General features: G+C 50.0%; 2 protein-coding genes across 9 annotated transcripts in view; one reads left to right on the top strand and one right to left on the bottom strand.

The window, feature by feature from the left end:
* Positions 1-884: 884 nt before the first annotated feature.
* Positions 885-11,682, top strand: KLHDC4 (kelch domain containing 4). Of its 2 annotated transcripts, none has more exons than XM_026719842.2 (12): positions 885-1,078; positions 1,743-1,834; positions 2,001-2,079; positions 3,336-3,434; positions 4,298-4,434; positions 4,751-4,843; positions 5,473-5,632; positions 6,113-6,182; positions 6,390-6,598; positions 7,019-7,448; positions 10,096-10,215; positions 10,909-11,682. In XM_026719842.2, the coding sequence occupies exons 1-12, from the start codon at positions 980-982 to the stop codon at positions 11,082-11,084; spliced, it is 1,764 nt and encodes a 587-aa protein (XP_026575627.2). In that variant the 5' UTR covers positions 885-979; the 3' UTR covers positions 11,085-11,682. The 2 variants fall into 2 exon arrangements, with proteins under 2 accessions (XP_026575627.2, XP_026575628.2); XM_026719843.2 differs by having other exon boundaries at positions 900-1,078; positions 2,001-2,056.
* Positions 11,683-13,286: 1,604 nt separating this feature from the next.
* The window catches only part of JPH3 (junctophilin 3), a 42,620-nt gene continuing 35,070 nt past the window's right edge, over positions 13,287-20,836 (bottom strand). For 2 of the 7 annotated variants that reach the window (XM_087940759.1, XM_026719841.2), the window contains exons 4-5: positions 18,145-19,049; positions 13,287-14,793 (exon numbers count right to left, since the gene is read on the bottom strand). In XM_087940759.1, the coding sequence (XP_087796885.1) occupies positions 14,713-14,793; positions 18,145-19,049 (986 nt within the window). In that variant the 3' untranslated portion in view covers positions 13,287-14,712. The remainder of the gene's footprint in view (positions 14,794-18,144; positions 19,050-20,836) is intronic. The other 5 variants (XR_015744996.1, XR_015744995.1, XR_015744997.1 and 2 more) reach the window with 5 other exon arrangements.

Below are 20,836 nucleotides of genomic sequence, written 5' to 3'. Positions count from 1 at the left end.
TGGAAAGGGCTCAGGAACAGGTCTTGGCTGGCTCCCCAGCAGGGTCAGGCCCAGTCTCCGTCCCATAGAAATGCAGACCAGGCACCCTGGCATGATGCAACTTTGCGGCTGCTCTTGCACCATCCTCCTCTCAGGGATGGGATGACGGGCAACCGGAGCTTCTAGAGTAGACCAGGCTGCGAGGTTCCACCTGGAGAAGCGGCCCGGCCTCTGCATAAGACTGCCACCTGCTGGCGATTGGCAGCCCCTTGCGCTGCAGCAGCTCATCACATCGCAGCCAAAATTGCATCAGCTGCATGCTGGCAGAAGGAGGGACTCCTGCATCTATGGGGAGAGGGGGGGGGGTTGTCCCTTTGCCCACGTAGCCGCTCCCTGGGAACCGTCATTTTCCTTCCTTTCCTGGCATCATCTGCCTTTGGGCTTCACCCAAAAACCCAAAACCCCAATCCTACAAAAATTTTATTTCATGACTGGATCTTGTATCTGAGACTTCCAGCCAGCCTGGAAGGGAGGGTTAGGAAAAGGAGGTTTCTGGGTGGCTGGGGGTCTTTGGCCAAAGGAGGGGACCCTTGGTGCCCTTTGCGCTTGGTTGTTTTCTTGCAGATGTTGCACGACCCCAATCAGGCAACCTCATCAGTGCATTTGGGTTGTGAAGCCTCTTGCGAGAATTGACCACCCCGCTCGGAGAGCACCAAGGACCCCCCCCCCCTGTCAACCCTGAGCCACCGAGATTCCCCATGGCTGCTGCTCCCAACTGCTGTTTTTGCAAGGCTGCACCCAGCGCTCCCTCCTGGCCTTGCAAAGCAGCCTCCCTCCCGCAGGTGGCAACCCTTCTGCGGACTCCCGGCCTCTCCGCCTCCTGGCTCTTTTCTCTGGCAGGAAATGCCCCGGGAAGAGGAAAGGCAGGAGGTTTTGCCAGGCCGGGGCGGCCATGTGAGCGACGCCTGCAGCCTCCCCAGAGCTGCCCCGACTTGCAAAGATGGGCAAGAAAAATAAGAAGGAGAAGAAGGCAAAGGGGGCCGAGAAGACGGCCGCCAAGATGGAGAAGAAAGTCTCCAAGAGGACCAAGAAAGAGGAGGTGATGACACGCGTGCAAGGGATGCAGGGGCTCTTCCAGCTGCAGGGCAGGCGGGCATCCAACAGGTCCAGACTCTCCCTCCCCCTCCCTCCCTCTCGTCTTTGCCTGCCCTTCCCCGGCACAACAATTCCCCCTGTGCAATCCAAGGTGCGAGGGATTGGTTTAGTGCAAGAGAAAGGAAGCAGTGAGTTAGTGCAACAAATTAGTGCAAGAGGAAGAAATGTGCAACAGTGAGTGGGAAACACCCCCGCCCCATTTATTTTGCTGGGGGGGGGGGAGAGAAAAATGAATTTGGGAGGTAGAAAGGGCACCTCCTGGAAAGAAAGCAGGATGTAACCCTAACCCTAACCCTTTCCTTAGAGAGAAAGAGCAAAACATTAGCACATTTATCACCACGTTTAATAAGATTGAAAGGCGTAATCTTTATAATTCTCACCCACCCCTAATTTCTTCTCCCACTATGCACCATTTTTCCGTTATCTGCTCTGTCTCTTTTCTGTTTGGATCTTGATAAAATCTCTTTCGCCGAAGTTATGCGCGCACACGAACAGGTGCTCTCATATACGCGTGAGGGAATGAGCCGGGGTGGTCCCAGTTTGGGGGTGGGTGGGGGGGACGCCTCCCTTTTTGTCGCGAAACGACAAGCCCTCGTCCCGAATTGCAGGAGGACCTGGAGGCGCTGATCGCCCAGTTCCAGTCTCTGGATGCCGCGAAGACGCAGGTGCTGGAGACCCCCTGCGCCCCTCCCTCCCCCAGGTGAGAGTGGAAACGGGGCGGATCTTGGGGCCGTCGGGAGAGTTGGGCCTCCCAATGTCTTGCGCACCCCTCTAATCCCCAGTGAAAAGCTGCTAGTCCTCATGAACTCTTCCTCCCTGAAATCTTGCGCTTGGTTTGCTTAGCCTCCTTTCCTCTTGGTCCCCAGGCTCAACGCCTCTTTTAACGCCCACCCTGAGAAAGACGAACTCATCCTGTTTGGAGGTGAATATTTCAATGGCCAAAAAGTAAAGTATTCCCTTTTTTTTTCCCCCCTCTCTCCTCCCGAAACTTCATGTCAAATTTTGTTTTAAGGAATTTGCAGGGCCCCAAATGGATCTATGCCTTATTCCCAACGCTGATCAATATGGGTAGTTCTCGATGTGTGACCACGACGGAGCCTAAAATTTCTCTTGCTAAATGAGATGTTGGTTTAGTGGGCTTTATCCAGGGGGGAAGAGAACGGTGGAGAAGATGGAGGAAGGGTTCTGCTAAAATCTCTTGACTGAATGGATTTCTCATTGGTAGCCCTTCATTTTTAATTGCTAATTTTATCGGTTTTGGTTCTGTCGGCTGCCTTCAGGAGCTTCTCTGAGCAGAAAAAAAAGATAAATAGATAAATGCAAATAATGCATATAGGGAAGAAAATGTTTTTTTCCCTCTGCTTCTCATAGCAATTGATTTCATGGTCGAGTCATCAAAGTTTATTTGGCAGGAAATGTAAAGCAGGCGTGGGACAACTTCAACCCATAGCGTGGAATGTATTTATAGAACCGGTCGCTATAATCTAAAGGAAGGGTCTTCCAACTTGGCAAGTTTAAGACCTATGGACTTCAATTCCCAGAATTCCTGAGCTAACATGACTGGAGGAGGAGGAATCCTGGGAGTTGAAGTCCGCAAGTCTTAAATCTGTCAAGTTTGAAGGCCCCTGGTCGAGAGGTCTCCAAATCTGGAGGAGGAGGAATTCTGGGAGTTGAAGTCCACAAGTCTTAAAGCAGCCAAGTTGAGAGACCCAACTGTGCTGTGAAGACCACGAATGGCCTCAAGGTGGAGCTTCAGCCTTTCTCCTCCTCTGGATACCCAATATTCTCACGGGAGGAAGGGTGGGAAGGGCTGATGGCATCGTCTTGCTCTGATGAGTGGAGGACCAGCTATCCGGAGGATCTCAGTTGAAGGGGGCTTGCGTTTTGCTTCTCAGTTCTTGGCCTTGGGATGGCCACTTTCCTCCCACGGAGTAGGGCAGGATCACAGCAGCTTGGAGGATCTGCGGTTGCTTCAGTAAAATAGGGGTCTGTTTAGGGCTGACCTGACCTGGATTTGGATACTGAAGCAACCGGTGCCACCCAAGGAATTTGATGAATTTCCAGAGCTGCAAAACTAGAAAAGGCTGGCTGGGTTGTTGTTTTGAGATATCAAGTTGTGCAGTAAAATGGGCCTTTCCTGGAAGATCTCCACTTCTAGCAAAGCCCCCCTCCTCCTCCTCCTCCTCTGATGTTTCCCTTAGACCCTCCTCTACAATGAACTCTTCGTTTACAACATCCGGAAGGACAGCTGGGCTAAAATCGATATTCCGAATCCTCCGCCTCGTCGCTGTGCTCACCAGGTATGGTGGTTGTGAGACGCTGAGGTTAGGATCATCCACTGGGCCAAGCCAGGATGGGCCTTGTTTCGTAATAGGATAGATGGATGAAGGAACATCGCTAACGTAGCTTCTTCTCCAGAAAAGATGGTTCTGTAAATGCATGTGGAGGTCCTCCCCGCCTCACTTCCATTTCCAACCTATCCCTACCTCCCTACCTCCCTTCCTTCCTTCCCTCTTGTCTCACCTTCCTTCCTTCCTTCCCTGCCTTTTGTCTCACCTTCCTTCCTTCCTTCCTTCCTTCCTTTCCTCCCTCCCTCCCTTCCTTTCCTTCCCTCTTGTCTCACCTTCCTTCCTTCCTTCCCTGCCTCTTGTCTCACCTTCCTTCCTTCCTTCCTTCCTTCCTTCCTTCCTTCCTTCCTTCCTTCCTTCCTTCCTTCCTTCCTTCCTTCCTTCCTTCCTCCCTCCCTCCCTCCCTCCCTTTCCTTCCCTCTTGTTTCACCTTCCTTCCTTCCTTCCCTGCCTCTTGTCTCACGTACCTTCCTTCCTTCCTTCCTTTCTTTCCTCCCTCCCTCCCTCCCTTCCTTTCCTTCCCTCTTGTCTCACCTTCCTTCCTTCCTTCCTTCCTTCCTTCCTTCCTTCCTTCCTTCCTTCCTTCCTTCCTTCCTTCCTTCCTTCCTTCCCTTCCTTCCTTCCTTCCTTCCTTCCTTCCCTTCCTTCCTTCCCTTCCTTCCCTTCCTTCCTTCCCTTCCTTCCTCTTCCCTACCTACCTATCATGAGCAGAGTAGTTCAACACAGCATGGTCAGAACGATGCAGAGGAAATCTTGGGTTTTACATGTCGAAAAGGACAGATATGCTGCCCTCTCTCTCTCTCTTTTCCTGGCAGGCCGTGGTTGTCGCTCAGGGTGGCGGGCAACTCTGGCTGTTCGGTGGGGAATTTGCTTCTCCGGACGGGGAGCAGTTCTACCATTACAAAGACCTCTGGGTCCTGCATTTGGCCAGCAGGTCCTGGGAGCAAGTCAAGTAAGTCAAGAGAATTCTGGAAGGACCCGCTGTTTGTGCCCCCCACCCCTGGGGTTGCCAGAGGCCTGCAGGGTCAGTCGGAATTGGGTGCAAAGTCCCTGCAGCCCTGAGACACGCGCAGGTCTCCGGATGTCCAGGGTTGCTTTCTAGAAGTTGTGGTTCCTTTGTGGCCTTTGGAGGAGCAACTTGGACAGGAACGGGGGAGGAGGTCCAAGGGATACCCTACCAGAAGGGGACCGGAGCTGGGGGCTGGAGGAGCAGCCGGGACCGACCGAAGGAATCAGAGGGGCTGCTGAACCCCCTTCTTTGATTTCAGAGCTTCAGGGGGGCCCTCTGGGCGGAGTGGACACCGGATGGCCGTCAGCAAGCGGCAACTCATAGTCTTTGGAGGCTTCCATGAAAGCAGCCGGTGAGTCTACTCCACTGTCCTCTTTTTTGGGGGGGGGTGATTTTGCCCCACTGTGCCCGGGACGCCTCCTGTCCTTCCTCTGAAGATGCTCCCATCACGCACAAAGGGACCCAAGGCAGATGGAGGTGATGGTTTGACTCCTTCCCCCTGCTACCTTCTCCTCCGGGCTTTCCCTGGAGGAGCCTATTCCGATGTTATGACGATGACCTCCAAGCGGGGGGCAGCCTTTTTTTCCCCCAAAAAAACTGCTCAGCCCCCACTTGCATTCAAGGAAGGAGCCGAGCGTCACTTGTTTAAGGGCAATCTTTATCGGCCCTTTTTCCGAACGCTGAGTTCTTACGCTTTGTTTATCGTGGTGACTTAACTTGAGCGCTTCTCTAGGTGGAAAGTTTGGGTAGAGGTGATAGAAGTCAACCTACGGACAGGTCTTGTAATCTGGAACGTGGGGCTGCCTAGGACAAGGGTGGGAGACCAGAAGGTCTGCAACCGGTGGAAGGTCGGAGGGCCAGGCCTGCGCCCTTGTTGCTCATGCTATCGTGGGAGGCGGTTCTTCGCCTCCTCGGCCGGAGGTCCGTTGCCAACTCAAGGGCGCCTGCTATCACTTGTCTTGGATGCTTTTGATCAACTAGAGACTACATCTACTACAACGATGCCCATGCTTTCAACCTGGACACCTTTGCTTGGTCCAAGCTGGCTCCTTCTGGGATCGCCCCAGCCCCGAGGTCAGGATGCCATCTGGCTTCAACACCTGAGGGCCACCTCGTGGTCTATGGAGGCTACTCCAAGCAGGTGAGGGTCACCTTTGGCTAGTAGGGTTGGTATGAGTCATTGGTCTTTTAAGACTAGAGAAGTTGTTCGCGGTGGTTTGGGGCGCATTTGAAAGGGAGCGATAGGAGGGCCTTTTCTGCAACAGGTGTTGATCCAAGGGCTTCTTCACACCTTCCTTCACCTTGGCAGGTACTGCTGGATATTTTAGTTCAGCAACCTCTGGAGGACCTCTTTCCCACCCCCACTTCTCAGACAGGAACGGCGGAAATATTTGCAGGAGGAAGTTCTAATTTCCCTTGGATTACATTTAGAAATATGGACGTTTGGGGAAAGTCCCTGGGGTCAAAGATCCTGACACTTTGCTCTTATAGGTGAAGTCATAAAACAAGGGCTTAGAAGGATTGTGCAGGATTCATAAGCAAGATTTGTGGGGATGATTCCTTGATGATGGCTTGGTTCTGCTTCTCCCGATTCCATAATACAACTGCTTTCATTGTGCAGCGAATTAAGAAAGACGTCGACAAAGGGACCCTTCATACGGATATGTTCCTCCTGAGTGCTGAGAGCTCGGGTACGTGCAGGCCTTGTGTCCTGGCTGAACCTTCTGCTATGCTGAGGACTGAACGGAGGGAGGGGGTGTCTCCCCTAGCAGTGAAGGGTTCTCACGAGTATAGACCCTGCTCACGTCCCCCAAAGCCTGAATTTTAAGAAGTTTCCCTCTTCCTATGCTTTTCTTCCTCCTTCTGCTTTTCTTGTTCCGCTTCTCTATCTTGGACAGAGAAATGGACTTGGAGCAGGGTGAGTCCTTCTGGTGTGAAGCCAACACCCAGATCGGGCTTCTCAGTGGCCATGGGGCCCAGCAGCCGCTCTCTACTCTTTGGTGGGGTCCACGATGAAGAAGAAGAGGAACGTCTAGAAGGAGACTTCTTCAACGATATTTACTTCTACGATCTGGCAAAGAATCGGTGGTTTCTGGGACAGTTAAAGGTTTGTGGCAAAATCTCACGGCGTGAAATTCTTTCCTCCCCTCTGTTCCCTTGTTCTCCATCTCACTCTAGTTCAGGGGTCTCCAACCTTGGCAACTTCAAGACTTGTGGACTTCAACTTCCAGAATTCCTCAGCCAGCGTAGTCTTAAATTGCTAAGTTTGGAGACTTCTGCTCTGGCTAAGTTACTCAGCTTCGCTTGTCAACAGAGGAGAGAAATATTCTTATTGAGTTGCCAGTTCAAATTTGAAATGGAAGCTGACAGTTTGGTTTTGGGGGACTCCCAGAAACCTGAAAAGCAGTCAAGGCGGGTGACTGTAGCATCTTGAGAAGAAGAAGAGCGGTGGTGGTGGTTGTTCTCAGAAGTTCTTGAGAACATCTCTGGTGCTCGGCTTGGATTCCATGCTTGTCTCCCTCACTAGGGGTCGAAGTCTGAGAAAAAGAGGAGGCGACGGGGCGCAGCGAAAGGGGATCCCCATCAGGCTGGTGGCGAAGGGGATGAGGCGGAAGGGCAGCCTCCGCCCGGACCTGTGGAGATGGTCAAGGAGGTGGTGGCAGAAGACGGCACCGTGATGATCGTCAAGCAGCTGATCTCAGCTCCCCAAGGGAGGTCCACGGAGCAGCCACCAGAGTTGGAAGGAGAAGACGATGATGACGGGGGCAGTGAAGCCCCCAGCCCTCCAGTGGAGCCCTGCCCGCGTTCAAACGCCATGCTGGCCGTGAAGCACGGGGTGCTCTACCTCTACGGGGGGATGTTTGAGGTGGGGGACCGCCAGTTCACCCTCAGTGACCTCTACGCCCTCGACCTCCACAAAATGGAAGAGTGGAAGGTCCTTGTGGAGATGGACCCGAGTGAGTTAAGACCTTCCCGGTCTCCCTGGGCTTGCGGGTTCCACCTCCGCCTCAGATGTCTTCCTTTCTTCTCTTCCTTTATTTTTAAAGGGGTGCGGGTGGGGGGAACCCCTCAAAGATGGTTAGCTTTTACTACGGTTGAAGAGGAGTTTGTAGGGGGAAAAAAAACGTATGATGAGATTCCGGAACTTGGGAAGGTTGGATAATGTTTCTAGGATTAGGAATCTGAATTCCTGGTGCTTCCCTTCCCTTCCCTCTGAGAAAGCGGAGGCAAAATTACACACCTGACTTTGCGCAAACTGGTTTTAAGCGGCATAAAGTCTGGGGTCGCCAAATGCTCCTGCTTACTCAGAGTCCAGGATCCCTCACTGACCCACGGAATCCACCCGTTCTCCACCTGCTAGCATACAAAACTAGCCTTGTGAGCAAGAAAAGCCCGTCCAGAATCCTCCTCGGTCTACTAGATTTCCTTGCTGATGCTGCCGCCTTCTCCAGAAAGCTGGGTTCTTCCAAGGGGCGTCTTTGTTGCACAGAAAGTCTACAGTCACCTCAGAGCAGTTGCTCTTCATTTTGTTTTTGCTCTTTGGGTTCAACGGTGTGATTGCTCTCGTGCTTTAATTCCTGCGCCCCCCCCGCCCCCACCTCCGCTAAGTGCCTCTCTTCTCGCTGAAACGGCCCGTTCCAAGGTGGCTTCTGAAGCACAAGGAGAGCTTGCATGTTTTACCTGCCTACTTCTGCCATCACCAGGCCGAGAACAGATCATAGATCACAGATAATTAGAGTTGGAAGGGACCTTGTAGGCCATCTAGTCCAACCCCCCCCCACCCGCCCAAGCAGGAGACCCTACACCATTTCTGACAGAGGGCAGTCCGATCTCTTCTTGAAAGCCTCCAGTGGTGCTGCTGCCACAACTTCCAAATGCAAGCTGTTTCATTAGTGGATTGCTCTTACTATCAGAAAGTTTCTCCTTAGTTCCAGGTTGAATCTCTCCTGGTTCAGTTTCCACCCATTATTCCTTGTCTGGTGTTTTGGAAAACAGCTTGACCCCTTCCTCCTCTCTGGGGCAGCCCCTCAAATATTGGAGCACTGCTCTCCTGTCTCCCCTGGTCCTTCCCTTCCCTAGACTAGCCGTGCCCAGTTCCTGCAACCGTCCATCGTATGTTTTAGTCTCCAGTCACTCTCTCTTGCTCTGTCTCCCTCTCTTTCTCTCCCTCTTTCTTTCTCTCCTTCCTTCCTTTTTCTTTCTCTCCTCTCTCCTCTTTCTCTCCCTTTTTGTTGTCTTTCTCTCTTTTTCTCTTCCTCTCCCTTTTTTTCTCTCCTTCCTTCCTTCCTTCCTTCCTTCCTTCCTTCCTTCCTTCCTTCCTTCCTTCCTTCCTTTTCTTTCTCTCCTTTTCCTTTCAAATATTGGAAGATGCTCTCCTGTCTCCCCTGGTCCTTCCCTTCCCTAGACTAGCCGTGTCCAGTTCCTGCAACCGTTCATCGTAGGTTTTAGCCTCCAATCATCCCCTCATCATCCTGGTTGCTCTTCTCTGCACTCTTTCCAGAGTCTCCACATCTTTTTTATAATGTGCTGACCCAAACTGGATGCAGAGCTAAGAAAGTTCTAGTTCTGGGTGAACTAGAATCTGCACAGGACCACTGAAAGGGGCCAGGGTGGGGGTGGGTGGGAGGTTGTCCGTGGGCACGCGACGTGTGAAGCCCGATTTAGATTTCCTGAATTCTTGGCTTGGGAGGCGGTTCCTCCGGAGCTGGAAGGCAGCGGGGTTTCATTCTATCCCAGCTCTCGCGTTAATCTGAGACAAAAGCTTATTTGGACCGACGTGGAGGCAGGTGACGGGAATTGTGGCTGAGGGTACCTTCACGCCAAGGGCTCTGAATAGATGCCACCAACTGGCCGGCGCAAGAGCAGCTAATTTTGGCCAGGCTTAATCCCTGGACGAACGCCTTCACCGTGCGTCGGCCTTGCTTGATCCTGGGCCCTGAACCATTTTTTGGGGGGTAATCCTAGCGGGGGCCAATTAGTGCTTTCTCTTCTCTTAATATGGGCTGGAAATACTTTAAACCAGGGGTGCCAACCTTGGCCACTTTAAGACTTGTGGACTTCAACTGCCAGAATTCCTGGCTGAGGAATTCTGGCAGTTAAAGTCCACAAGTCTTAAAGTGGCCAAGGTTGGGCACCCTGGTTTAAACCTTCCTATCGGTCGCTGGAATTAGTGGGGGTGAGGGGGGAGAAGGGGGTCTTTAATGAAAGTTCCACAAGCGATTCTCTTTATTTTTACCTAAATCTGAGCTTTTTTCGCCCAAGAACAGTCTGCCCGTCGTAGTAGTCTGGTCGAGACAGATTTCAGCAGAACTGGAGATGCTCCAAGGGATTCAGGGTCTTTCCTACTAACCTGGAAGGCACCACCTGTCCTTTAAACAGGGGTCTCCAACCTTGGCCACTTTAAGCCTGGTGCACTTCAACTCCCAGAATTCCCCAGCCAGCAAAGCTTTAGAAGCTAACATGGAGGACTGAGGGTCATTTCAGGATGGAGATGTCCTTAACGATTAGGGTTAGCCTTGAATGTTCTTCTGCAGGCGGCGATCGTGTATTTGCATGTGTGCGCTCCCGTGTCAACGTTTATATGTATATGTTCTGCTGTGGCAGAAACTCAGGAATGGCTTGAAGAATCTGAGTCGGATGAAGATGTGGAAGGTGCTGAGGGAGGAGAGGAAGAGGAAGAGGATGAAGAAGAGGACTCCGATGAGGAGGGGAGTGGAGAGGACGGTAAGGCCACTAAAAAACCCTGGACAAGGATTCAGTTCCTCACCGTTGGGTTTTGCTTGGCTGTCGTGGGTCAAAGCTACATGGGGATTCTTTGGTGAATAGTGGAAAATGAAAAGCAGCCAGAACAGGGCTCCCCAGCTGGTCATTCTCCAGAAGCTTCCATTCCAGGCACGTAATTTGGAGTCTCACTATTCCTTGGGAGGGTGGCAGGTTGGAGAATGGGGGTCTTTGGTCTTTCAAATCTGTTTTATACAGAAACGGGTTTTGAAACCTATTGCTGAACGTTGGAAAGGTTCTTTTCACAATTCAGCTGAATTTCTGTCTAGATTTCAGCATTGCCATCCAGACTGTCTGCCTTTTCCTTTCTCCACTAGCACGGCATAAAGGAATAGCCCCGAGTTCCTAAATGTTCTTTAAAAGTCCTTGGAAATATCAGAGAAAGGAAATTCTTCCTCCATAGCCCAGTTGTGCCTTCCCTGCCTACCACTTGTATCTCACCCCCATGCCTGTTCTTCAGTGTAAATCGGGTAAATAGATGGATAGATCAGACCAAACCCTCCTGAATATCCACGCAGGCGAGGGCTGCCCTTGACCCTAACAGATCCCCAAAAAAGAGAATAGGACACCATCAGGGGGACAACTGCTTCCTAGTCTTTGGTTCTCCACTGAGCACGTGTTTTTTCCTTCCTTCAGACAAGGAAGAACACCCAACTGTGCAACAGGATGAAAAATTTGCCGACTATCTTTCCAGGACAGAGCGGTACTGGGTAAATCTGGCCCGCCAGAACCTGGGCCCTGATGCCAAAGAGAAGAAGACGGTGAAGGTGGGGCAGGCCATGGCCAAGGCGTTCTTTGAAGGTGCCACCTAGGCAAGGCTTACGATGACTGGGGCCAAAAGGTTGTGCTTGGCCAATCCTGTCCCTCACAAGGCAGGGCCTGACTTGAGAGTTGATTGCAGAGAAAGTCTGTGTTGAATAAGTTAACTTCGCTTAAGGATTTGAGGAGAGCAAAAAAACCTGACATACGCCGAGAAAAATCTGACGTTGTTCTTGATAGGCGTAAGCCAAGGCAACGTTTTGAGGGACGGGCTTTCTACGGGGTTTAATCCTTTGCAGGCAGGGGGATCTTTACAAGATTCAGGGTCCCCAGGAAGGTCCATCTCTCAATGTTGTGTTGTGAAGCTCGGTCTGTCAGAGAGCCACAGTTATTCCTCCTTCTCCTGAGCATTTCTGGGTTGTGGTGGTGAACGCCTGGAGGATTTTGTCGTGGCCCGGTGCGTGTATGGTGAACCTAAAAGAGAAAGGAGTATGTACGTAGAAAACAGAAAACCTTTTGAGGGTGAGCGGCTGGGATAATACCTTGAATGTCTAACCGAAGCCTCAACTGACGTGGAGGCAGTCATGAGGCTGGAAGCTGGAATTCGCCGTTTGAAGAGAGTTTACCAATAAAAATGCTTTTTGCTGGTGAGGGCGGCATTTTTTTATTTAACGAGTCGTTTCTCTCAGCAGGATGTGTCAAGTCCTTGCGCCTCTCTCTGCACTATCATTAGTGCTGTTGAAAAAGTCAGCTTGGGTGGGGGTGGAGCGAGTCTTCTCGTGTCTTCTTCGTCCAGGAGCACATCAGTAAGGAGACTGTGGTTATGGGGGAAGGCCTGTAGTGGAGGAAAGGGGCTTGGCTGCAAACCCCCTTAGCCTGGAGCTCTTTCCATGTGCAATTCTAACCCCCTTTGTGATCTTTATTTTTTTTTTAAAGAAAGAAAGAAACTGGAGACCTCCCAGAAGTTGGCCTCCAAATCCTGTCAGCCCCAACTCACGTGGCTAACAGTAAATGGTGGGAAGGGGAGTCTAACAGCGTCAGGGTCAAATGCTCAGGTGTTTGCTTTCTTTGCTCAAGAGAGAATGAAGGAAAACAGGTTGATAGCAACCTTTCTCAACTGCTTCTCTGCATGGACTGGAGACCCATAATTCACAGCCAACAGATCTGGAAGACTGCCATCTTGACCAGTTTTCTGGGTAGTTCAGCCATGATCTTCCAGGTGTTGCCCAATGGCAGCTCCTGGCAATACCTGCCAGCGTAGATAATGGGAAAAGATGGAGATGATTGGAACAACTTTCCTAGCTGCACAAAAACCAGATGGGAGACAGAAGACCCTCTCAGTTTAGGCAATAGAACTGGGACACCCACTGGGTATGGTCAAAAAAGTCAACATGGCGGCCAAGAGCGCAAACAAAGCTGTGTCCTAAAGGTGCTTTTTTCGGGAGGCAACTGGACGTTCTTATTTTTTCTTTGCAGACGTTTTGCTTCTCATCCAAGAAGCTTCTTCAGCTCTGACAGGATAGTGGGGCATGGAAGGATTTATGCTCCTTGCAGACAGCTGGTCCTTTACATCCTTTTAGCGAGTTGTTGAGGCCACTTGGAGGTTTATCTATGTCCTCAGGGTCACTTGAGTGGTGCTCCTGGTTCCTGTAGTCTGCAATTTCTTCCTCTGGAAAGCCATCCCTACTCCCTCACCATTCCAAGGGGGTTCATCCCAAATTGCGTAGCTAAAAGACCCTCCAAAAGAATGCAAATGACCGGTTGTCTGCAAGGTATATAAATCCTTCCATTCCTCACCAATCCAGTCAGAGCTGAAGAAGCTTCTTGGCTGAGAAGCGAAATGTCTTCAAAGAAAAAAAAAATAAACAGTCCAGCTGCCTCCCGAAAAAGCACCTTTGGGATGACCAGGACCTGGGGGACTGAGAATCGCTACAGGCTTTTAGAAACAAAGCTGTGCATTACACCCAAGTGAAGGTCCATTGGATAGGAATGAAGATTTGTCTGGGCTTTTAAGATGCAGCGCGCATGAAAAACAGCCAGAACTTCGATTGAGGGTCCCAGCTGTCTTCTTGCCCCACCTGAAGACAACTCAACCAATATTGTGGCTGCCCCCCCCCCATATGATAGAAACTCAAAGGGCACCGTTGCATCCTTAGTAAGGAAGGCGTATCTTTAGTGAATGAACAAGGCAGAGGAAACCCACCTCACACACACACCCAAAGTAAGAAGGAAAAGAAGAAAGAACAACGCAGGCATCTTATAAAGATGTTTTGAACCATACCAAAATTAAGTGATACATAGAGGAGAGAAAACAAATTATAAAAAGAGCATTACATACTCAGAGGCTGTTGTTGACAATGTTTTCGTTGTTGTTTTCATTGTTGTTCTCTAGTTTTGGTTTTGGTTTTTTTTTTTCTTTTCCTTTTTTTTTTTGTACAGGGATTATGTCGGAAGCTGGAATATACATCCTGCAGACAAAATGCAAAACTATTACATGCTCCGAGGCCAAGCGGGACATCTGGAAATGGCTCATGGCAAGATGGAAGAAGGGATGCCCGTCGTGCCCCGTTCCTCGCGGTGCCACGGTGGCTCTTGGGGGGGGAGGGGGGGACACATTCAAGCATCGTTCCCCACAGAGTGGGGGGGCCCGGCTCCTTGGCAATCTGGAGGATGCGCTTCCTGGATAAACCTTGGTCATCTTTCACAACAAAAGAAAACCTTTCTGGGTCTATGTTAAACACCTGCTGGAAAGGATGAAAAAACGTGTTGAACGAGATTGAAAAGAAAAAGGAAAGAAAAAGAGATTGTGCAGTTTATAGATACAGGATTTTTACCTGAGCCTCAGCATCCTGCAGGTGACTTTATGCAAAACTTTGGTAAGACGGGTGGCCGATAAAGTTTAGAAATAAATAACGTAAATAATTTTCTATTGTTGCCTGGGGCAACGAATGATTTTAACTCATTGGGTAGAAAAAAATATTTTGGAGGAGGAGGAGGAGGGCGAAGGCCTTAAGACTCTTGTGCTGGATATGGCTGTTTAAATGATTCAAGAAATGGTTCTCCGCCATCGACATCACCCTTTGAGTGCCGCCTGCTCGGGCCGTTCTCTGTTTTGGCCGCTCACACTTTCCCAGCTCAATGCGAACACTGGGATTTTCTCAAAGGACGCCACCGTGCACCTCACCAAGCAATGCCAGGACCGCCACATTTCTCCGAACGTTGCCTTGAACTAAGCGTCTGAAGATGGAGGCAATTCACATGGGACCCCTTTCCTGGATCTGGCTAACTCCACGCGGAGGAGGAACGCTTTTCTCCGTCCTGTCTGGTGCTGGGAGGGGCGGGAATGCTGCTGCTACCATTCTGCCATGCCACACAGCAAAAGGATTGTGCAAGCAAAGAATTTTGGGCTGAAATCCAAAAACGTTACCTAGGAAAGGGACGGGGTGGGGTGGCAGGGGGGAAAAAGGCAAACTGTGAGTGAGACTCAACCCATGGTGGATCTTCTGTGAAAAGACTGGAAAGTTGTCGCGGGACAGTTCAAAACGACGGCATCGTTCTCCCGTTGGGTCTCTCGCAGCATTATCCCCATTTTCAAACCGCTTGGGGGCGGGTTTTTTGTTGTTGTTTTTTTATTAATTAATTATTAACCGGTTGGAGTTTTGCAAACAAGACAGTCTCGGTTTAGATGAAAAAGTTAATAAACAAAATGGCGACTCCAATGTTTAACAAGATCACCATGACGACTAGGATGGGAGCTGAACCCTGAAACAGAGGAAAGAAAAAGAGGGAGAGGATTATAGGTGGACCCCCAGATCATGGTGATCAGATTAATGGGGAGCAGGGGGAGAGAGAGGTGGTCAATGTCTGCTGGAATTTCCACATCTCAGGGGAACCCCAGAACCAATGATTCCCAAGTCCCAGGGTTTTTCAACTTTGACTACTTGGTGGTGGACTTCAACTCCCAGACTTCAAGGTTGTGGTCTTCAACTGTGGGCTGGCTGGGGAATTCTGGGAGTTGAAGTCCACATCTTCAAGTGGCCAAGGTTGAAAACTCTGTCCAATCCAATGGAAGGGTTTGTTGGGTTCCCTCCTTAGAAGGTCTCTGCCTTTCTTCACCGCCCCCTGCTCAACTATCCCTTAACGTGATCCTTAGAGATTGTCCTTGAGATTGTCCCCTTCAACTTTTTCAGTTGTGATGTAGCCACCCTGTTTCCACTGCGGAAGATGGAACAGAGAAGCTTCATGCATTGCGTTAAACCATTATTGGTTGAAGAAGCCCCGTTGACCCAGAACTTAACATATACAACTTAAGCCAGGTGCCACAGAGGCCGAGTTGTTATATCATGTTCACCAAAGTCAAATAATCCACATTCAAGGTTTGGGCAGTAGAAGCCAAGAGGCAGGACAAAACGTCTGCGCCTTGCTTTGGTTCAGGAGTTATTTTGCGCCATTTTGCGAGAACACCCACAAGATACCCTCAAGAGTGCCCAAATTCTCCACCAGAGAGATTCCCTTCCCGAGTTTGGGCGAGCGAAAAGGAGGCTCTGGGAAATCTGTCCCCTCTCCAAATGGGAGGGTTGGGGTTTTACAGCATTCCTCTCTCACCATCCGGGAAAAGGAGCAGCTTTGGGTAGCAAAGCACATAGAACCAGGAAACAGCTGCTGCGTCTACCTGCAGAAGCCTCCAAGGAGCTTCCTTACACATATCTGCAGGATTGGTATTTCAAGAGGAAGGGATCTGGCACTCTGTGTGTGTGTGTGTGTGTGTGTGTGTGTGTGTGTGTGTGTGTGAGAGAGAGAGAGAGAGAGAGAGAGAGAGAGAGAAGTACTCCCCTTTTCCAGCGTAGGAAAAACATCCTTGTTGCTGCATAGCAACACACTGCAAGGAAGCTGGCCAACCAGATCAACAGCTCACACGCCTCTTCCCCCTCTCTGCAATACCTGGCTGCCCAAGTTTGGCTTTATCTAGGTAGATGCACATCCCTTTGACCATCTGCCTACCAGCCTTTAAAGAATCCATCTGTCCCTTCAATCTTCCGACTTAGCATAAATCACCCCTATTCCCTGGTCTCCGAGGCTGGCGAAGGGAGAAGACTTTACACAAACTACAATGGACCTGCTGGAGTTTTCCTTCGCCAACTCCAGAAGTGCTCTAAACATTTGGATCCCACCTGGGAGCCTGGGGCTGAAGCCTCCCTCTGCTGCAACACCTGGGCTCGCAAAGGCTCCAGGTGCACTGGCCAGACTGATTGTGAGCAGAACCATGCCAGATTGCACCATGAACCCAGCCGTTGCAAAACAACCCATCAGGACGGAAGCAGGAACAGCCTTTCGGGCAGGTGTAAAAGAGGAGGTGGTGGGAAGTGATGTTTTAGGAGGAGGGGGGGCGCACAAGGATGTGGAGTGATGATACGAGACGCAGTTCTGAAATGGGGGAGCCATACAAGGAGACCACCCCTCATAACTCTCTCCTGTTTCTTGTTCTTCTCTTTCTCTTCTAGGTTCTAAGTTTCCAGACTGGGGAACTTTGAACAAGCCAAGGTCAGATTTGAAACTCCCCAGGGCCACCTCCTGAGGGCTAAAAGCCCAACTCACATCGAAGTGGGCACTCTTTCCAAACGCTACTAAAAGCACATGCACTGGGCTAGTGGATTTGGCAGTATGTAAGTGGAATAAATAAATAAGCCACCTGACAAGCTCTGAGGAGTCCAAAGTAAACCCAAGGGTAGTTTATACTTGACACAAACTCAAAGCGAAGTCCGGCAGTCATTCCCAAAAGCTTTCCCTAAATAGGGGCTTGCAGCTCAGGGCTGGCTCATTGGATAGACCAAATCAAGTTTAGCCTTATCTGACATTCCTATGTATATAGAATATGTATATGAGACATAGCCTAGACTTCCAACACATTGCAGCACTTTGCTTGGCCATCCAACCATTCTAGCTGAAAGACCCCCTGGGCACACACAGATCCACGATTTGGCCATTGGCAGAGGAACAAGGGCTACTGGGAGCTCTCATTGCTCCGTAAACCGAGGCAATCCATTCAAAAGCCACTGCTAAGAATATTGCATGGTGCTACCTATTCCAGGAGCCTCCAACCTTGCAACTTTAAGACTCCCAGAATTTCTCAGCCAGCAAATTCTGGGAGTGGAAGTCCACAAGTCTTAAAGTTGCCAAGGTTGGAGACCCTGACTTATTCTGAGAAAACTGCTTCGTTTATTTATTTTTATTAACAAAATCAAAAAAGGAGGAGGAAGAGGAGGATTCTCAGTTTGCCTACTTTGCACAGTAGGCAAGAATTTGTAAGAATCCTGTCCAACAGCCTTTGTTTTTAAATTAGACCCCCCCCCCAATTGGTTGCTACAAATGATGGAAAAAAACCAGAGACAAATAAACTAGCCCTGAACAAGGAGACTCCCGAGGGGAGGGCAAACCTGCTTGCCTCCAATAGTCTTTGATGAGGAAGATCGTGGGGGATGACTTGAAAGTTATACATTCCACCCCAGACCATCAACAAACCACATTCTACCTTGGTTGCTTGTGGGATGCAAATACAAGCCACCTCACCAGTCTAAGAGCTGTCCACTAAGTTGCTGAGCAGACATCCTGAGGGTGTTTAAGCGAGAAGGGACAGTTTTAAGGCAGCTGATCATTGTCCCCTAATGTGCACGTGAAAGGATGAGGCTGCTTTCAGCTTGCCCCTGTGCCAACCCAAAGGTGGCTGATACCTGTGTTGCCTTTCCAAAATTCCACACAAGAAGTCTCACTGTGAACCATCACAGAGGCCATAATAAAGACAGCCAAAACCTCTTATTCTCTGCTCCTTATTTTAGTTAGAGTAGAGAAGACCATTTGGTTTCGAGTAAAGAATCAGAAGGTAAATTAAGAGATATAAAACTAGTGAGAAAACGAACCAATAATTGCAAGCGTAGCATGCAAGTGGCTGCTCGCATACACCCAAAGTACGCGCGGGCACATACTTCGTGTGCATGCAGAGCCCGGCGTCTCTCACGCGGCCTACTCCTCATAGCCAGGGACCTCATCCACCCAAGGGCTTCCGCGTCACTGCTTAGGAAGTCTCACAGACAAGCCCATCCAGAGTGCTCCACTTACCGCGCTGGATTTGAGCTCATCTCCATTTTCCTCCTCTGATTCTAGTGCAACGGGTAAGGATTTCTGTGGTGGAGAGCAAGTTAAGTCCCACCTCAACAGCCGGGGTTCACCTTTATCCCCGAACCTCAGGCTCTCTAGTTTCTGCACTGCTGGCTCACCAGAGGATACTGGCCTGAAGTTCTCCTTGTTCTGGGAGGTTGACCTCAGCCTCTGGACACCAAAGCCCCGCTCTTCCCCAGGATGCGGCTCTTCAGCCAGGTTCTTGCTGAGACCCATTTTGCCGTGATGCCTTTTTTGGGACTGCATCTCTTGCCTGTAAGAGTCCATCCTCATGAGGGGCTTCATCTCCATCTCGTAGTTGCTCAGCTTCTCCTCGTCCAGCTCCGAGAGCTTGTTGCTCCCCGAGCCGTGGTGGTGTGGGCGGTGATAAGTCCACGGAACCATGGTTGGAGGGTCTGCCCACCTCTCCCGGGGTTTGTGATTGGCGGTGCCGTGCTTGTGCCCACCACCGCTCCGGCCTCGATGGCCTTCCAACTGGCCGCTGCGCAAGACCCCACCTCTTATCCCATGAGGCCCGCCCTCCTTGTCTTCGCCCCAGCTGTTAGGCCTCATGAACTCCCTACTGCGTCCCTCCAACAACATCTGGATTTCCCCGCCCCTCTCCTCGTCCATGGAGACCTGTCTGGTGAAGTGGGCATTCTTGTTCCGACAGGAAGGACCCAGAGGTGGGGAGGAGGAGGGGCTGGCAGGGAAGCTCTGGAGAGGGCTGTCATCCGGCGTGAGGTCCGAAGGCGTGGTTCCTTTCCTGTAGAGTTCCGGGCTTTCCTGCTGCAGGGGGGTCCCTGTAGAAAGGACCTCGATCTCGTCGCTTGAATGCTGGTGCTTTGGCCTCTGACACTCAAGCCCTGGAAGGTGAACAAGGAGCAGAAGGTGAACAAGGAGGAGAAGGTGTCCAGGTCATGGTTGTCCCAAAGGGGCTTTTTCAAGACACAACTGGACTTTCTTGGTTTTCTCCTTTGAAGACGTTTCGCTTCTCACCCAAGAAGCTTTTCCTGAGCTGAGAAAGCTTCTTGGATGAGAGGCAAAGCGTCTTCAAAGAAAAAACAGAAAGCCCAGTTGCCTCTTGAAAAAGCACCTTTGGACAAGAATCAGAAGATGAGCAACAGGGTCGTCATTCCATAAGGACCCCTTTCCTGTTATCAGGGCAGGAGGAGGCAGGAGAGCACCTACCCATGTTCTAGGTCAGGCAGAAATCTTAGTAACTGATGCAAAGAGAGTGTTAGCCGGTTGTACGGACACAGCTAAGTGTCTCGAGATAGCTTTGAAACTACCAGTTTAACGGCCTCACTCACTTTCACGAAACGCTTCTCACCAAAAGATTCCCTGAAGATAATATGCAATCATCGCTGTATTTCTCCAGGGGAAGGGAGGAATCCAGTCTTAATAGTTGTGCTTTTATTAAAAAAAATAGACTCTTGAGTTTAGCTTAAACCCTCGGTAGCTCCACGCACACCTCCGTGAGTTGTTTTAGGACCAGTAGGAAAATAGTTTGCCACGGCTGTCTTCCGGGATTTGAATATTTGCTTTCTGGCCTGCAGTCACTTCTGAATATCCTCCTGGTTTTCTTTCCAAATATCAACCAGACCCAACCCTGCCTATTTTTTTTCCAAAATTACTTAAGGACCTGTAGGGGATACCAGCATCTGCATGGCAATACATTGGTTAGGACCAATCAAAATTTCACAAAAGGATCCGCATGGTTTCTCCAGAACTTTCTCTAGAAAATAAATTCATAAGTAATTAAAGTGACATTTCTGCCACATTCTTCAAATTGTCTTGGCAAATAAAGGGGGGGAAATGTCTATTAAAAAGAAAAAGAAAAAGAAATGGAAAAGAAAACGTTGAAGCTGTTAGGCCTAGTTGGCACTTGAAAAGTTAGCAGACCGCTAAACTGTGATGAAAACAAGACTCAAAGAAGATGCTTGCACCCATTTTTTTGACTTATTCATCTATAGGTAGGGTAGCATTTGGCACACATTTCCAGTGGAGATCAAGAGTTGGGAAATGCCTTTTCCAGCTAACAAACTGTATTCAGAGGCATTTTGAGCTATGCTCACTTCACGCGACGCATCAGACAGCCATCGTAAACAGGCCGAGTTTCAGTCTCGTCAATCACAACCACAATCTTGACTTTTCTGACCCTTACCTGGTGGTCAAATTCCAGTCCTTTTTTTGCATTTGCAGTTTACAGAATAAATCCCTTCCATTGGAGAACCAGCTCTGCTTGCAAGTAAAAGTCCCAAGAAGGAAGCATTTTCTAGATGTCGCTTGTTTGGGTAGATTATGTACGTATCTACGCTCCACACCCACAGCTAAGCACAATGCGAAATGACTTGTCAAAGCCTTAATAGCCCAAAGGACAGGAAGATAAAGAACCCTGGATTAAAACTACTTAAATCTTCCGTTTTTCACTAAGTTAGCAAAAGCCTTCAACTCGGTGCAAAGACTAGCATTGTTTGTTGCGGCAGACGTGTGTTAATTAGTGGGTTGCTTAAAGAAGGCAGCTTACATCTTTTCTCTCATCCTATTTTTGGCCCTGCCCAAGAAGACAGATACACAGGCGCGGAGCAAGGCAGGCCTTTATACCAAAAGTCTCTGCAGAAGCGCGATCCTGACTCTCTGCAAGGGCTGC

The sequence above is a fragment of the Pseudonaja textilis genome, chromosome 11, assembly GCF_049901715.1.
Source record: "Pseudonaja textilis isolate UNSWEBS1 chromosome 11, rPseTex1.2, whole genome shotgun sequence".
In the NCBI taxonomy this organism is placed as follows: Eukaryota; Metazoa; Chordata; class Lepidosauria; order Squamata; family Elapidae; genus Pseudonaja; species Pseudonaja textilis.
This window is presented reverse-complemented; position numbering and strand designations above follow the sequence as displayed.

What these genes read in the sequence shown, in the direction of transcription:
- KLHDC4 (XM_026719842.2), top strand. Translation starts at nt 980, where the DNA reads ATGGGCAAGAAAAATAAGAAGGAGAAGAAGGCAAAGGGGGCCGAGAAG. An exon ending in AGGTCCTGGGAGCAAGTCAA is followed by an intron (nt 4,435 to 4,750) that starts GTAAGTCAAGAG and finishes CTTTGATTTCAG; the next exon opens with AGCTTCAGGGGGGCCCTCTG. An exon ending in GGAGGGGAGTGGAGAGGACG is followed by an intron (nt 10,216 to 10,908) that starts GTAAGGCCACTA and finishes TCCTTCCTTCAG; the next exon opens with ACAAGGAAGAACACCCAACT.